Source organism: Acomys minous (assembly GCF_964271855.1).
Source record: "Acomys minous genome assembly, chromosome: 1".
Taxonomy (NCBI): Eukaryota; Metazoa; Chordata; class Mammalia; order Rodentia; family Muridae; genus Acomys; species Acomys minous.
The window spans coordinates 185,064,539-185,082,812 of NC_140483.1; the positions used below are offsets into that span (position 1 = coordinate 185,064,539).

At 40.6% G+C, this 18,274-nt stretch overlaps 1 protein-coding gene across 5 annotated transcripts in view; it reads right to left on the reverse strand.

Annotated features, from left to right (window-relative positions):
* The window catches only part of LOC311604101 (uncharacterized protein C1orf87 homolog), a 70,622-nt gene that overhangs the window by 28,375 nt on the left and 23,973 nt on the right, over window positions 1-18,274 (reverse strand). For 3 of the 5 annotated variants that reach the window (XR_014781380.1, XM_084793642.1, XM_084793641.1), the window contains exons 4-7: window positions 17,258-17,398; window positions 16,382-16,645; window positions 11,463-11,584; window positions 8,578-8,743 (exon numbers count right to left, since the gene is read on the reverse strand). Coding sequence is in view for 4 of the 5 variants with exons in the window: in XM_084793642.1 (XP_084649768.1) it covers window positions 8,578-8,743; window positions 11,463-11,584; window positions 16,382-16,645; window positions 17,258-17,398 (693 nt within the window). In the remaining variant the exon portion in view is untranslated. The remainder of the gene's footprint in view (window positions 1-8,577; window positions 8,744-11,462; window positions 11,585-16,381; window positions 16,646-17,257; window positions 17,399-18,274) is intronic. The other 2 variants (XM_084793643.1, XM_084793644.1) reach the window with 2 other exon arrangements.

An 18,274-nucleotide genomic window follows, 5' to 3' on the forward strand; every position in this document is an offset into this window, starting at 1 on the left:
TAAGGCCTAAGAATGATTTGCCCTTCTTTCTGTTGATAAATTGTAAAACATTTGTATCATTTACTTTGATTTGTAAAAGCAAGTGTGTTTTTTCATGGGTAATGCCTTGTTTTCTTTTTCTTTTTTCTTTTTAATTTTTCTATTGTTGTGAGAAATTACCCTGAAAAAAGCCATTTAAGGGATAAAAGGCTTTAACTGACTCACAGTTGAAGGTTCATTCCATCAAATTATATTGGCAGCAAGGGAGCAGGAGCACAGGGCAGCAGGTCACACTGCATCCATAATCAACAAGCAAGGAGCAAGAGACGTGTGGTAGGCAGTGCTAAGCTTGCTTTCTCTATTTTCTATAGTCTAGAATCACCAGGGTAAGTTCTCACAGTAAGGACGATTTCCTTGTCAATTAGCATAACCATAACAATCCCCACAGACTTGGCCTGTCTTCTAGACTGTAGGTTCTACCAAACTCACAATTAACATTAACCATTACAATCACTCTCTTGCCCTTCTTAAATTAGCTAGTTACCAGAGAAGGTAAAAACAAACAAACAAACAAACACACACACACACAAAACAAAAAACAAAAAACCAAACCAGTTACATGTGAGCAATACAATTAGACAAAGGTCTTCATTAGTGCCTTCAGGACTCCACGACTCCTCTGACCTATCATTCTGGGGCAAGGGACCAGGAAGCCAGGGATAGACTCTGAAGTTCCAGAGTTCAAGGGAGTTATTTCAAACTAGTTCCCCTTGTGCTTGCTGGTCATGTGTTGCTCCTTCCTCCCATAAGAAGCATAGTAAAAGCTCTTGACCACCCTTAACCTTTTGTTCTGTATGAGGAAACCCTATATGGTGTGATATCTTCTTTACAATAGTAATTGTCTACAGATCTCTGGGTATCAGCATAGCTAAACAGCAGTGGGGTCCACATTGTAAAATAGCAACAGCACTAATCTCAGGGTAATACTTTCTTAGCATAGGCAAGATCTTAGGCTCATCCTCAGCACATAGTAAGCAAGAAAGCAAGCAAAGGCCAAAGGCTCCTGTCTGCTTGTCTTTATGAGGTTTTTATAAACTAGCCTGTTATTTTTTTAGGTGTAGAGTAATTAAGTCAGAGAGACTTACAGGAGAAAAATAAAAGATTCCTCTGAAACAAAAACGAGACAAACTTTAGCAAAAGTGTGAGGAGTTGAGTAGAGTGCTGGGCAGAGGACAAAAGAGCATAAATAAAAGGTGAAAAAATGTCCAGTGTTGTTAAGAATAGTAAGTGTCTTGTCTTGCCCACTGTGCCGTAGTTTATGGTTGGTGCATGTTCCTGCTGCTGCTGCGGTTCACTGGATTACTGGTTGCTGGTGGGAGATATCTTCACAATGAAGATCGAACGTGCCCCAGGTCCTCAATCCCCCTAAACAGCAGGAAGTGGTCTAAGGTAATTGATGCTCCCTCTCCCCTCTTTCCTTCTCTATCTCTCCTACCTAGTGTTGGGGACTAGAAGGCATAAGAGTGCAGTAGGAAGGTAGGGGAAAAAACCCAATAAAGTAGCCAAGAGTCCAGTTACAAGTGGCACCCAAGGTGTGTCTAGACAGAATGGACAAGCGGATTTCTCATGCCATAGAGAAAACAGCAAGGGGAGAAGGGATAAATATTCTGTTTCAGGAAATCAGCAAATGTTTCCTGCAGCTGCTGGCACCAGGTTCTCCCCCAGTATGCTCCCGGAGGGGATTTTCTATTTTTTCTTCTTATATTCTGTCTCATAAAAGATTGGGAGAATGGCTGAGCAGTTTAAAAAGTTGCAGATGGAAATGAAGGAATCTGAGAAACAAACAAACAAACAAAAAATGCATGAAATGAAAAACCCATCCCTCCATTTTTGATAAGGTGGCAGAGTTTGTTCTGCAACTGGAGAAACTGCAGGTGGAGGTGGAAGCTTGGGAAGTCAGCAGTGCCTGAGAAGGGAGAACAAAGGCTCAAGCTCAATGACCCAGTGAGAAAGTGGGATCTTCCCACAGACAAGAGAAGCAAAGAGGGGAGCGAACTGGGCTAGAAGGCAGATCATGGTCCTGCCTGCCAACATGCAGTTTTGATTTCAAGTCCCCACACCCCTGAATGTGGGGGGGAACCAGGTGGGGTGTAAGAGGAGGAGGATGCCACGAAGGTGACAGTGTAAAAGCAAAACAGACTTAATCTGGAGCATACTGTGCCACCAGAGGAGGGGTGGCCTGAGGTCTCTGTTGCTTTTCCCGTGCCTGCTAATGGTGCTGCTGACCATGATTATGATGAGATAACGTGGCATCCTATACAAATGATAGAACTGAGGCATTTTAAAGAGGCTATGGTTTCCTATGAAATGCATTCCCCTGATGTAAAACAAATATTAAGTAACTCGGCTACCCAAAATAGAATTATTCCCCATGACTGGGAAGGTCTGGTACTAGCTATGATCGAGGCTAGTCAGTGGTTGCCATGATTAATGTGGTGGAGGGAGGAAGCCTTGAATACTGAACAGTGAAATAGAGCAAAGGGGATGACTATTGCTAAAGATCAGCTAATTGTTGAAGGGTGGTTGTCTGACTTGCAAGGACAGATTCAATCTTAGGATGCCGTTATAGAACACTATTGCTTAGTGGCTTTAAGAGCTTGGGACAAGGTTGAACAGCCCAAGAAATGGTGCAGCTCATTTACATAGGTTGCACAAGGTGAGGGGGAAGCCTTTACAGGTTTCCTGCAAAGATTAGTTTCAGCTGTAAACAAAGCGGAATCAGACCCTGATGTGAGACAGTGTGGACAGAGACCTCGGCATCTGAGAATGTGAACACTGAATGAAGATGAGTCGTTAGGTCATTAAAGGTATGAGCAGTGCCCATGCATGAGTAAGTAAGGACACAGCGGGTATTGTCTCTCATGAGCATCATGCTAACATTATCAAAATGCCTGGTGCTTTAATTGTGGTAAATTTAAGCATTTGCAAAGAAACTGTGCCCAAGACACCAAAAAGCCTCACACCTCCAAGTTCCCAGTGCATTAATTGTGAGAAATACAGTATTTTCTGGCAAAGAGATGAGCAAGCCATTTCTTTTGGCAATGGGTTTTTGAGAAGAACACATAGGTTTCCCAGGGTTTGCAGATGTCGTGGTGAGGGATACCACTGAACCTATGAGTGAAAGTGTAAGAGGGATATCCAAGGCAACTTTTCACCACTGAGAAATCAATGGCAGGTGGGGGCTCTGACAGCTCAGGGCTCTGCAGCAAAAAGTATGAGCCATTTTCCTCTTGACAGCCAGGAAACAACAAAAAGGCAGAGAAAGTGCAATTAACTAACTATTGCCCATTTCATGTGTGCTACTGTAGGCAGCACTGCCCTAGTTTGGCCACAGATAAATCTCGTGCCCTATCCCACAAAATTCAACATTAAAAATAACCACTGGGTTCTATGGTCGTTTGTCTTCAGGGACAGTAGGAACGATCTCGGGAAGAAGTAGATTGACTTCTCAAGGATTCGTTGTGCAAACAGGAATTATAGATGGGTATTTCAAAGGAGAAATTAAAATTATGGTTTGTGTTAAAAAAATAGAGATGCAAATTAACACAGGTGATAGGACTGCTCAGTTGTTACTGTTTCCTTACACTAAAGGCAAATCTACTCAAGTAGAAAGAACAGGATGGTTTTGAAATACTGGAAGGCATGTGTTCTGGCAAACACTGGTTAATGATCAGAAGCCAAAGTTAAAATCGCAAATAAATAGTGTTGATATAGAACACCTATCTAGCGTTCAGGGCTTGGGAGGGATTAGGATGGAGAAGGCTGGTATGAAAAAGAACCCAATAAAGTGGCCAAAAGGCTGGGTACAATATTGTTTATTAATCTTGGAAAATAAAGGATTAATGTAATAGATGGATAAAAATGGAATGTGTATGGGAAAGGTTAGCAAAAAAAGCAAAGAGATATAAAAAATGATCATGTATTCTTCTACATTTATTTAATGAAAACTGATTATCCTCATGATTAGAGCATACTGGTACATTTTTGAACATCTATACTCAAAATCTATTCTCAAAATAGACCCCTCTGTCAATATTCAGTTTTGCTGTAGGCTAAAATGAATAGCAGATTAAAGAGAGCACATCGTGGCTCCTAGGCAGAGACAGAGTGATGACTACTAAACACTGACTGACAGTTGTGAGGCGAAATAGAAACATCTACCAGAAAATCTTAGTAAAACAGCATTACGCTGGATTACTGTTAAAATCTTTCAAAGCATAAATATTCATACTGATGACCCTTAGTAAGAAATGTTTAATTTTCTTCTCCCAATGAGGAAATATTTCCAACAGAAGTAAATAAACTCTTATAAAATAAGTCAATAAACTATGTTATTTAGCAAATGACACACAAAGTGATCGTTCGTTCTAATAATGTCTCTTAGACATTAGGACACTGTCACAGGTTCTTGGTTTCCTGTGTATCGTGTTTAAACTACCACTCTACTCATTCATCATTGTCAGTTACACGGGACCCTCTATGGGCTCCCAGTTAACAGTGCTCGTCCTGTTTAAAGGCGCTCTTTTTGCAGTGTGGAACTAGGAGACTACAGTACTCTACCATTTCCTTCATTGCTTTCTTGAGTATTCCCAAATCTCCTTGGATGATTTCTTACCTTCTTCTTTGCCTTCTCTTGTCCACCTACTTCATAACGAGAGCCCTTTTCAACCTGCTTGCTGCCTCACTCTCCTCTGTTCCTATTATGTTTGCTCCACCTTGAAGAGTCTTAAACCATCATGTAATCTCAATCTTATTACCCAGGTCAACATCTTCAAAACTCAGACCATCAGCCATCCCTCTAATACTTGACTGTTTAGTGTCTTATCTCAGTGAATGGCATTGCCTTCTGACAAGGTGTTGAACTTGGAGTTAGCTCTGGCTACATCAAATGACACACCAAAGACCACTTTACCTTTCTTAATGCCTTCATCTCTCCTGTTAGTGCATTACTTGAAGCAGCACCATTGTTTGCTACATTACGGGAGCTTCTTCCTACAGGGTTCTCTTTCCTTCCTGTTTTGCTTATTTAGAAAATTCTCTAAATTCTATTGAAATGTCTCTCTGAAAGTACATTTACCATCATACCATTTGTACATTTAAAGTGCTTCAGTGGTTACAGTGGTTTTATAGGATAAACTATAAGCTCCTTGGAAAGATCCTTCATACACAGGCTCATATCTTTCATTAGACAGTTGACTAGATGCCATTTCCTGAACCGTTCATGATCTCCTTCCGTCCTTATTCTGGAGATTATTCACTCTTTCCATTTGACCCTCATCTCCTGTCTCATAATTTTATCTCCTCCTTATCTGTTCTTTGTCAAATCTACATACTGACCAAGGTTCAATATTCACATGGTCTCCCTGGACCACTTTAAAGATAAGCTTCCTTGATGTCTACTTCTATGTTCAAGCTCCTGGCTACTCTTATCTTGTCACAGAGTGTCAATGTCATTATTTTCCTTTCCTTACCTTCCTGATAAACAAGGACACTGACAGTGTTGTTATTAGTGCCTAGAACTGACTAAGCACCATACGTCAAAGTAAATTAAAAATAGGGTATTGATCAGAAATATGGCTATTGCTTTGAAGGTAGAGGACAATTCAGAGTTAGTAGAAGTATTTGGAATGTTTTATGACAGATATATAGAAACAATTACATATGAAAATGGAGCCTGAGAAGTTGCAGAAGGTGCCTGGAGAATCTGATATTTTGACACATGTTCGAAGAGGAAATTTGGAAGTTGTCCAAAAGTGTTAAACCGAGCCTATGTGTTCAAAAGCTGTTTCTACAGTCCTGCTGAATGCATATCTTGATCAGGAAATGGGTAGGTGAGATGGCTAATCTCAATTGTCAACTTGCTAATATTTAGAATAGCCAGAGAGATGTGTTTCTAGACATGAGTGTGAGAGATTATTAACATTAGATTAACTGAAGTGAGAATACCTGTCCATTGTTGGGAGTACCAATCCCTAGGCTGTAATTCTTAAATCTATTAAAAAAAAAGAATGAGCTGAAAACAAGCATTAATCATGGTTTCCAACTTCTTGACCTCAGATGCGATGGAACCAGGTGCCTCAAGCTTTTGTTGCTGTGACTTCCTTACCATGATAGTCTCTAACCTCTTACTGTGAGCCAAAGCAAGCCCACCCTTCCTTTATTATGCCAGTGTATTTTGCACAGCAATGATAAGACAGGGAAACAGTTAATAAAGAAATATATGTTGATCTACATTTCATTTGCAGTCTTTTCAAATAATCATTGTACTGAAAATGTGCAAGATTAAAAAAAAATAAGGAGTCTATAGATGAGGATGGCCAATATTAAATTTGTTTTTGACTCTTTTTTGGTAATTGGTCAAATTTCAATTGATGTGGGTGCCGGCATCTGCAGATAATTATTTTTGACAATGTTTACTTTTCTTGGAAGCCATGGTGGTCTGTAAACACTTTGAATTGATGGCTCCTTCAATGTTCTTATTTCCACTTTATCCTTATTTTTGTTTTCCTGGCAGGGGTAGTGTATAGCTGTCATGAACAACCAAAGAAAGTTCACAATATTCTCTTCTTCAATTTAAGAAAGTTAAGACATATAGGTCTAAAATATTATTGTTTCTAGTTCTGGCATGGCCTTTCCAGTCTGCTCTCAGTCCTTGGTCCAGGCGAGAGGAAGTGGTGTGGCTGTACCCTGATGCTTCCTGCATCAAATATCCCTCAGGCCTTAATTTGCTTCACATTCTGAGGAAACAGAATTCTATTTAGCATGCCTTCCAGAACTGTATTATACTTTGAGTGAGTTCCAGATGTCTTAAGAGATGCCAGATGGCTCATGAAAGACAGACCAGCTTTAAGGAAAATACACCCCATTTCCTTGGATCTGAACCACAAAGTTAAGCTTTCAAGGCCAGCTGTAGACAAGAATATTCAAGGATTCTATGATGGTTGTATCATCTGGCCATAGGACAGAGACCTCTCAGGACAGAAAACCGGCGTGTGTGTGTGTGTGTGTGTGTGTGTGTGTGTGTGTGTGTGTGTGTTAAGATTTATTTAGGGACTCTATACCATGCTATACATAAATACTTTCACATACTTAGTCTTCACAATAGTCAAAGGAGATGGTGATATGGGACCCAGATTTTCCAGATGAAAATCTGAGACCAAAGAAGATTAAATGAATGTATTTTAAATTTCCAGTTATTTGTGTTTTAGCCTATAAATAACATCTGAAAACCCACGGCTTTATCAGTGGCATTATATGGTTTCTAATCTAACAAAAAACTGCTGCTTCTTTATCTATTCTTAATCTTCTCATGAACACAGAAAAGGCAAGTTATACGATTCAGACTTCCCTTAGTGTTCTTTTTCTACTGGAACATGTTTGCATGCACAATACACATACACACAGGTACATGCACACAGAGAAATTAGCATAAGCCTTGTTTTGAATGTTGATTGCATAAATGCAGTCCCAGAGAGAGGCAGCTTTTTCTTAAGAATAAGAACCCACCTGTACTGTATTGTAACTTTGCTTTCTTAGTAAATATAAGAAACTGCTGTAATGTCTTTAGGTTTATCCCTTGAATGCCAAGAATAGAGAATATATTGCAAATGCTTCTGATAGGACCTTTCCTCTATAATTCCCAACCTTCCTTGATCTTCTAATTTCTATCTTCTGGGCACTGTTTCATCAAGAATTTCTATTTATTGTCTCTCAATTGAGTTCCCTCTGCCTGACAATTTACAACCTTTTCTATACTAGGAACCTTGATTCTGCTCTTTGTTACTTGCGGCCCAAAAGTTAGGCGAATTATCTTCTTCAAAGTTTAGAATTTATTTCACTTATGTAAGGGGCAGCACCTACATTTCATGATATTGTGTAAGAAGTTCACTGTTGGTGTTATATGAGATCATGTCGCTTAAGCATTTAGCACAGTGCTCAGTATCTAGTCAGAACTGGACAGTGTGAGGCTGTTGTGCTCTCAATGCAGCTGTTGTAATAGCAGCAGCAGTCAGTGGCCCACCTCTACCCTATGTAGCTTGGAAACATCAGATGATTTGGCTCCAGAAGTTTCATGAGTTAATATTGTTCTGGGTCCTCTTCCACAAGACACATCTGCACTGGTAATTACTGTCTCAAATCAGCATGCTGAGCTCTATCAGCAATAAATTACATCAGTCCTAATATACGGTATACCAAAGGCATGAGACATCACACGCTGACCCCAGTAGAGGCTGGGAGAGGATGTAAGAGATGTTTCTGGCTTTGAAAATGCACTTGTTTCCATTGTGAAATAGTATTTGGATATTATCATATTTTCTATTATTAACATTAAACATAGTCCAGTGCAATCACTGGACCAATTCTATACATGTCATACATCTCCATTTTGTTTTCTCAAGTGCACACCAAAACAAACAGTTGTATAGTGTAGTCCACAGGGAGAACACAGGTCAGAGCTGTGCCTTACTGTTAATCCAGACTCCATGTTCTGCAGTAGCTTGTTGGCTCTTGGCAAACCTGAGACCTAGTTTTAGTTACCTTGGGGAGGGGGAGGCAGCCAGAGAACGAGTGATCTTCTTTTCGAAGACTCAGGCTGAGGCTGTCTATGTTGAGTTTGCCTTGGCATGTTCTCAGTGCCATCTTCAGAATCTGCAGCAGGCTCTTGTTCACTTCCGACAGTAAACTGGAACCTTGAGGCGGGGTGCTGGTTAGACAGGCAAACAAAGGCTATGAAAACTGACAGCCTGCTAAAAGACTTCACATGGTTTCCAGTGCTGCCTCTCAGTTCAGCTAGCTCCTGGGACCTGTGTAAATCTTAGGAACTGAGAGCTGAGCTGCATGTGAACTTGTCAGAGATCAGCACACTTCCTTTTCACTGGAATGAGATCCACAATTTCTTCTGAGGGGCACAAACCAACTGGGTTACTACACAGACCGAGACACCTGATCTGTCTTCTAGCTCTTTTCTCTCATTTGAGAGGAAACTAGCAAGAAATAGCAAACCATGTCCTTGACCTACTTAATCTTGCTGCTTTTAAATTCAGTTAATTACTAATAACAAATAAAATTTCTGAACCACTCACTGCCACAAACAATGCAAACAAAGATGCTGCCATATTGTAACTGAGCGGTTTGTAGGGGAAACTCTCTACTGGGCAGAGGTATTAAATACTTTCTAGCCATTCTCTAACCGGGTGTTTGGGGAACAATGTTTACTTATAGCCTAACACATGCAAATACATGAGTATTGAGACAGGCATGTCTGATTACTTCTTCATTAAATAATAGATGCATGATAACGAGGTACTAAAATGTTATTCTGATATTTCCATGAACCATTTATATCCAAATTCACATGTTCCTCTGATCCACCTGAATCACACCCTCTCTGTGAAGGGCAAACTGACTTATACTTATTAAGTGATAATGCTATAACACACACACACACACACACACACACATGCACACACATGCATACACATATACACACACATATGCACACACACATAGACACACATGCACACACATGCACACACATGCACACACATGCACACACATGCACACACATACACACAAATGCACACACACACGCACACATGCACACACACACACACACAAGGCACCTTTCAGTGCTGTGCAGATAAATAATTAAAACTAGTTCTTCAAGTTAAAGCCTTCACCTACAGCTTTCTTCATGTAGATCCTCCCCCACGGCTGACTTCAAGCTACCAGTGTGACACTTCTGAATGGACACTTAAGAAGAGGTGTGCAAAGCCAGGCCTCCCTGCTGCAGCCCTTCCCTGCTTGATACACTCGTGCGTAATTACGTGTTCTCTTCTCCCAAAGGCCTTCCTCAGATCCCACCCTACTTCTCAGTTCACGTCTTGAGTCTTTCGTCACTAGTACATTGCTCCAGGAGGGCAAGACGATCTTACTTTTCACTATTTCCCGCTGCTCTAGTGCAGCACCGCAAACCCATTAGTTAAGATGTACAGAACATTAGCTCCAAACTAAACAATTTTCACCTATCTAATAATACACAATACTTTCCAAAGAACCCGTTTGGGTGGGGGCTATACTGCTCCTGATGTGGTAACAACAATTGCTACCCATGCTGCCTCCTGGTTGCCATCTCCTCCATCTCTAACAGAGGAAGTCTGGCATTATCAGCACCTTGGCTGCTAGGGCACATGGTGTAGGCTCTGCCAATCAGATATCTGGGTTTCTGATTTGAATTACAAGTTTTCCTCCCTTCCTTCTTTCCACACCAGTTGCTGAGGTTCAGGATTTATCAGGGCTGACCCCTTGCTCAGTTTGGTGATACTGTCGTTGGCAGGGTGTCTGGAAAGGCTGTTCCAGGAGTGTATCTCATCTGCTTCACTTGAGAGCTGGAGCGGTCCAGTCACAGAGCTACCCCACCCAGCTGATGATAAGGAGGGCTTCCTCCTGAGCTTCAGGCTCTTTCTGGTCTGAACAAAGCAATGCCCTCTCTGTTGTACTCAGAATGATCTTTTTACGTGCTTTTATAAAACAGAGATGCCTAGGTGTCCCTGCAAGTCACATGATGTAACACCTTTAGATAACTGGAGATGTCATTTTACTCAAACATTGAGCACCTCAGATAGGCCAGTAACTATGGTAGGACCAAGTGAGACACAAAGTTGGCTAGGATAGACACTCTTCCTAGCTTCAAATGGTAAACACATGATTCCAAATTCAATGTCTGTTTTAAAGAACTTTGTGTTTGTTTGTTTGTCTTTTAGTGACTTCATTACAGAATTTCAGTCTATTCCTCTGCCTGATTCAAACGTTCTGTGTAGAAAAGACTGCCATGGAACTCAGAGTTATCTTCTCTCTGTTACTTACATTTAAAATTAAATTTCTATGTTAAAATATAATACAAAGCATTTCACTATGACATTTTCATGCAGAAGTCTCACTATATGTTGTTCTTGCTCTCAGTCATCCTGAGATTTGAGAAAGGGCGAGGGAGAGAGAGAGAGAGAGAGAGAGAGAGAGAGAGAGAGAGAGAGAGAGAGAGAGAGAGAGAGAGAGACTACACACACACAAGGCAAGTGTTTGCAAACTGGGTAACTCTAGTAAATGCCTCCACTATCCTGAAGGCTCTAAAGTCTAGTGCAATGGAATATAAATGTTTGGTTCCCAAAGTCGAACTCAGGAGCCTTAATTCATGATAGAGGAGCCCTTATGAAAGGGATTAATGCTGTTGTAGGAGAGGTTACAGAGTTTCTTTCTTTCCTGTCTTTCATATAAGGAGAACATCTGAGAAACCAAACCCATGCTGGCACTTTCATTTAAATCTTTGAACCTCTGAATCTAGCAACCAGCAGGACTTCAATTTGCTACAGCATTATGACCTAAGAAATGTAGGAATAACAAGACTACAACAAGAGAGAGGATACCTGTGTTTATGGAGGCTGGCACTTGAAGTTTTCCTTGGCTTATTATATACAGCTGTTCCATTTTGCTGTAAATGATCTTCAGTTGCTTCTTTTAAAAACTGGAGTAGCTCTCCATAATTCACCTGAAAGTTAAATATAAAACAGAACATCTTCATTTAATTTATATTGAATAGCAAAAGGCCTGTTGGAGTCAAATGCATTTGGAAAATATTTACCATTGATAGTTTTCAAAAATACTTTTTAAAAAATTTAGGCCAATAATTATTAGTGGTTTTGGCTAAATGGCCTTGCCTGGACAAATGACAAAATAGCTGCTCTTCATTGTTGCCTTGTGGTTTGGGTAGAGCCCAATTACTTAAATTCTGGACAGTGACCACATAGAATAGGAAAAAGGTTTTGAATGTGTAACAAGTACATATTAATTCAAAATTCAACATAAAAGATGTTTCTGGATCTTTCATTTCCATTGGTTCACTGTACTTCCCTGTAGCCTTGTCTGAGCACACAACATCTGCACTTGCCATCACCTTATACAATTCCAGTGAGCCCTGCCTGAAACACCTTGCCTTGGATTCCAGACAACTGTGTGTTGGGGATTGCAGTGTTCTTACTGTACGGAGTTTTCTGCCCAAACAGAAATACAGTGGCTTAATTAAGAAAACAAAGGCTTATAATATTTTATACGATCACTCCTCAGCATGTTAGTACGTACTTACTGTATCTTTAGATTATGTTATGTTAGAATGTTTGGTTTTTAAAGCTGTAGTTTGAGTTTCTGACTTGAGTTTCATGAAAGTCCACTCATTGACTTTGGGATTGATTTTCGAATTTTCAGCTTCAGATACAGCATTAAATAGACTTTCTCCAATCTGAGATACATATTCATGTGAAGAGGTACCCTTAGCATTGATAATCACAAATCAAAGTATTGATTAGTTTTGATCAATCAACATCTAGAAAACACTGGAGATGGTCTACATCCTGTAGTAACAAATCTTCAGCTGAGACCAAATTACTCTGTGTGTATATATATGTGTGTGATATGCATGTATGTACACATGTTTATATGGATGGGCACATGTGTATTGCTGCGGAGGGCAGAGGTGGATGTTGAGTGTCCTCGTTGGTTATGGCTTACCGTAGGTATTGAGGCAGGGCTCGCTCTAACCCAGGGTTTGTTCATCTGGCTAGTCTAGGGAATTGGCTTGTCCCTGCCTCCATCTCCCATAGGCTTTGGATCACAATTGGATGCCACCCTTCGCTAGAATGAATGTAAGTGCTGGAAATCTGAACTCTCATTCTCCATGACTTTCTCTTTTGCAAGTGATTTGCATATTGAGCTATCTCTCAAGCCCAAGATTTAATTATTTACAAATAACACCAATGATGCTTGACAAAGCATAAGGAATAATACTGTTATATTTACCTACATTTACACACACACACACACACACACACACACACACACACACACACACATACAACTTGGGCTTACAATGCTCCCCACAAAAGCCATAGACTATCCAAAACAAAAGTCCCAGAATCAAGTATGCAAAGTGTCAGTTTGAGTTTGTTGGTCAGGGTAGTCTGAATGACTCCGAAACAATACAGTCTATTGATGTTGCACTTTGTTGCCTTCCAGAGGTGGAAGGTAAGTCCCTATTTTTGAAGACACTTCACACTTCAGATACAGGACTTGGAAGATACATTCTGCATCTAAACTAAAAGCCACCTTCTTACAGTCTAGCTTTCATCACATTAGAAGGAGCCATGCAAGCCATCAAGGGAGGGGAGTGATCAATTGTCTATCCAGCTAATATCTATATGTACCATATCAATGACGAGAATGTTGAGATATTCTGCATGGTGCAATAGTGGCACTCATGTATAGATGCTAACTAACAGCTCAGCTATCTAATTGGCCTCAAGGACTACTCAACAGGATGGAAGTCATTCCTGGTACTAGAAACATAGCTACTCATTGCTAGTGAGGTTGTGTATATTATAGGCTAGCTCTCAGTTTACTAGACCAGCATAATTCATAAACGCATTCAAAACCTTACCTTATAACCACAGTTAATTGTATCTCAGTCCACACTGAGGAAACATCTCTTTGCATGAAGACCATTACTGAAAACTAATAGTAGTTATAGTGCAGAAATCAACAGAAAAGAGAGATCCTGGTCCCACTGGATATATCCACGAAACAACTCACATAACTAAGGGTCAGGGAAAATCATAGAATAGGGGACAGAAGATTGTAAGAGCCAGAGGATTACAGAATCTTCTGTGAGACTGCTTGCTCCTAGAAATGACAGAGGAGCTTCACTCATGGTACTGAAATAATATGGCTGCCTAAACAAGACCCAAACAATGAAAATGCCAATAAACATGCTAATACAGAAGAAGGAACTCTCACAGGGTCCCACCCCTAGACAAAGAGCTACAGGCAGGTAGTGACAATTAAGGGAGAATTACTTTCTCTAAGCAATGGCGTGCCTCGTTGATTATCCAGGCAAAGTGGTCAACTGTAGGAGAATTTTTGTTTTGTTTTAAAGATAACATAGAAATACGATGAGAATGTTTTCATTTTGATCCCAGGTGTGAGATACGGGGCTACTTCAGATTGTCCACAGCAGCTGACTGTGGTTTGCCTCATGCTCTAGCAAGGACGTGATGTCACCAGCCAGAGATAGTGTACATTTGGGATCCTGGGAACTCTTCAGAAGGTGTTTAAATGCTAGAGCCCCAAGAGTGGCTGGCAGCTGTTTGCTTCTGCTGCTGTTGCTGTTTGCTGTTTGCTGGATTGCTGGTTGGAGACATCCTGATGACAAAGATCAGATTTGCCCCAAGGAACTTGATGCCCACAGTCAGTATGAGGTAGTTTGATGATAATGACAGCCCCTTACCCCTCTGCCTCTCCTTCTCCTCTATCTAGTGTTGGAGGATTGGAAGGGATGGGTGATGTAGTAAGGTTGAAAAAAGGAATGCAATAAAGTAGCCCACAAGTCTGGCTACAGTCAACTCAACTCTGAAATTAGTCATATACACACAAGCAACAAAACATGGCACCACTGTGGTATATGCATAGCTATATATGTAACAATAATCATCATCAAAGAAAAAGAGGCCATCAGTTTGAGGAGGGAGTGGAGGGGAGAGATTAGAGGTAGAAAAATGAAAGGGAGAGTATTATAATTATATTTTAATTAAAAAAATAATTGAAGTGCTGGAGAGATGACTCAGTGTTTAACAGTACTTTTTGCTCTTACAGAAGACCTGAGTTTGGTTCTCAGTATCCATATGGTGGTTGACAACCACCTGCCACCCCAGTTCTACGATGCCTTCCTCTGACCTTCACAGGCACCAGGCATGGTATGCATACGTGCATGCATACATTCATACATACATGCAAGCAAAACACATACCCATAACATAAATCTAAAAAGAAATAAGTAAGCATATTCGCCTTATTAGTATACATACTTTGATATAAGGCCTTGCAAGGCCCCCTTTTCCCTCCAGTGTCATTTGCAAATTTATTCCTGAGACTCTGTATCATCAACATGGGTCTTCAGCTCAGACAGCATTGGTGCCCATGAATATAATGTGAATTTAAAAACTAACAGCTATCAGGGCTTGAGAATGTAGCTCAGTTGGTGAAGTGCCCGATGTACATAGTTCCTCGATTTGATCCTCAGCATGAGATTAAGCCAGACATGGTGGTACACACCTATAATCATAGCCCTTGGCAGGTGGGGGCAGGAGGATCAGGAACACAACAGCATCTTCAGGAACACAGGTGCCTTCAGATAGCTGCCTGGTTTCCATCAAACTGTTTCAAAACACCCATCAATTACATTGGTTTTCTTTTCTTTTTTTTTTTTTAACCTCTGAGTATCTGGGGTTGTTATTGCTGTATAACATAGTATCTAGCATATTTCCCCTTCTCACATCCCAGAAATGGTTATTGTATATAATCTGTGCTTGTAAGTTTAGATGCATTCTAGAGACAAGAGTTTATTAGGCTAGGTGAAAAAAAGAACCCCACCAAGATTGTTTTTCAGTGCAGTAAGGTATTGAAGGATGGTCACTGATTCCTACTGCCAACATAGCAGCTGCCCAGAGGCTCTGGATAGCAGAGGCTCCAGAGAACCAGAGGGAAAGCCATGGAAAGAAGTCTGAGTGAGGAAGGCCAGTCCCACAGAAGGCAGGTCGTAGGCTATAAAGCTGTACCAAACTGAAGCTTCTTGTACTTGTGTCATGCATTGTCAACACACTGGTTAATAATTATCATAGAGATAGAACAGACTCAATTATGAAAGTTTAGGGGAGAGAGAACATTTACTTGAGCATTTGCTAAGAGCTAGATACAGCACCAGTATTCTTCATTTGCTGTGTCACTAAATGTTGAGGTGATGCCTTTGATATTGGTTTTGACTTGGCTTCCTAGACAAGATCATTGAAGCACAAGGGACATTGAGGAGAACAGTCAGTCATGTCTGCCACAGAGTTGCTGCTGCCGGGATTTGGATCAGCACCCTGGCCTTCCTTTGTGAGTTCTACTCTATCTAAAGCCTTGGTTTTTTCATTGCTATAATTTCAGGATGTTTTCCCGTGGCTCTGTAACTTGTGTCTATTTGGACCATACTACAATCAGACACAAGTGAGTTTAGGCTCAGTGACCAAATAAGGGCTGCATATAAAGCCACTGTGGCCTTATCATTTGTGACCTTGTGTCTCAGCTCCAGGTCTACCAGTAATTCTCTGCCTCCTTCAACCATTTCCTTGACAGTTTGCAAAATGGTAGTGAATAATTGTATTTTAAAGACATCCCTGACATTTAAGAAACTTCTTAATTTTATTACTCTTTTGAGTTAAAGGCAGAGACATAAAATTAACCCACATGATGGCCATACCATTTCTGGCGAACCTTTTCTAGAAAATCTTTGGCAGAGAAGCTTCAATGTTGGTAAGTGCAGAGGAACTTCATGTCTTAGGAGGAGGTGGGTCAGCTGTGACTGGAGGAGAAACCCTGAAGAGATGGGGTCCAGAGTCTTCAGCTCCTTCTGAAGGTTGTCCAAAGGGCTGAAGCTCAAGGGACATGACTTGAGTTCTCTTCTGACCAAAGTGAGTAGAAAGGAATCTTCTCTTGTCCTTATAGCTGGTCTTTGGGCAAATGTCTGACACAACAAAGGACAGAAATATGAGCAGCAGAGCTCTGAGACAGGACAGGTAAGGGCAGAAGTAGAAATCACTGGGAAAAGTGTCAGAGCTTGCACCTGCAGTCCTGACTAATGAGAAGACAAGATGGTATCACCTGAGGAAAAGTGTTCATTCTGGGTCATTTTGTTAGTTTATGGGCCTTGGATCTCCTCCTTAGGATAGAGGGCAGACATATGCTCTCTAACACGCATCATCATATGCCCTGCACAACAGAAATAGAAACATTTCATCTTTAATATGCAATTAGAATAGTAAATCTGAAAGACTTGTCAGATTGAGGATATTAGTGTTGAGAGTGAAACAGAAGATGAAGGCTGAATCCAGATTTGGTTAACTGGACTTGCAGGGGCCTTCTGGACAATTTGGAGAGAGGGATGTTGAAGTCTGAAGCTTTGCCTAAAAGCCCCCAAGGAAGATTCTGGAGAATCTGCTGAACATGGGGCGTATGACGTGTGTCAGTCCATCCTCAGGCTTTCTAGTCAATATTTCACATGAAAATACACAGTCAATGACTAATGTCTACCATCTGCCCAGATATAAAATACACGCCAATAATTCAGTATACACACCTCAGGGTGGCCAGAGCTGTCCTTTGCTGTATGTTCCAAGGACCAGTCCCCAGACTTTCTTCTGGGGAGACAGTGTATATAGGAGAGAGACTGGTCTCCTGTCGGAACAGAGCTGCAGTAGGCATTCGCCTCATGGGAAATCTTGAAGAAACAAAGACAAATGAAAGCTAAGAGCACAAGTGGTCAAGGGAAAAGAAAACAAAGCGGGAAATTATTAGTGAAGCAAGTGGTTTCCTTCAGCAAATTCCAACTCTAAATGAGCTTCAGACCAAGCAGTCATCAAGTAACTCAATTCCCAGTGAGGAACACTTGCTCCACACTAATTTCAGCATCAGACAATTAACACATGTTAAACAAAATGTTAACAATTAGATACTGTCTCATTTGTGGAAAAAAAATAAGTACAGCGTAAGGTGCCTGTAGACAAATGTGTATTATTATCAGAAATAGGAGTATTCATAGGATGTTTTAATTAGCAAGTTCATAGAGGGTGGTAAAGACAATCATGAGGTTTGGCAAGAAGAAAATAAATTAAAAAGGTTGCTCTCCAAAAATATTATTAAACCTTATAACAAAATAATAATGGAGTTAGGGTCAAGGTTAACATCCCTTTGTTACATAAAATATGGTCAATTATCAATAGTTTAAACTTTTTCTCTATTTTATGGTGACTTATCATGTGAGTGTACAGAGCCTTGATGGCTGGCCCTTGATGACTGGGGGAAATTGATCTGCCCAGGCTAGCTAGCTCCTGGCAAAAATAAATTAGTTGCTTGAAAAACACTTTCCATAAGCTAACTAGCTACTCCCTGTATGTAATTTTTGTATTTTAAATTCAGGACTAGCTCGTACCAGGGTTCAGACTCCCAGAAACCTTATATCTCAGTTTGCAGGGGAATTCTGCAACATAACCTGTGCTAAGCTATTTGTACTGTCCTTCCCTGCTGGTCCTCAGAAAAATCACGAACTTTGTGCCTTTTGCTTGCTTTCTCTCCAGTCTTTTTCAGGCTGTTCAGT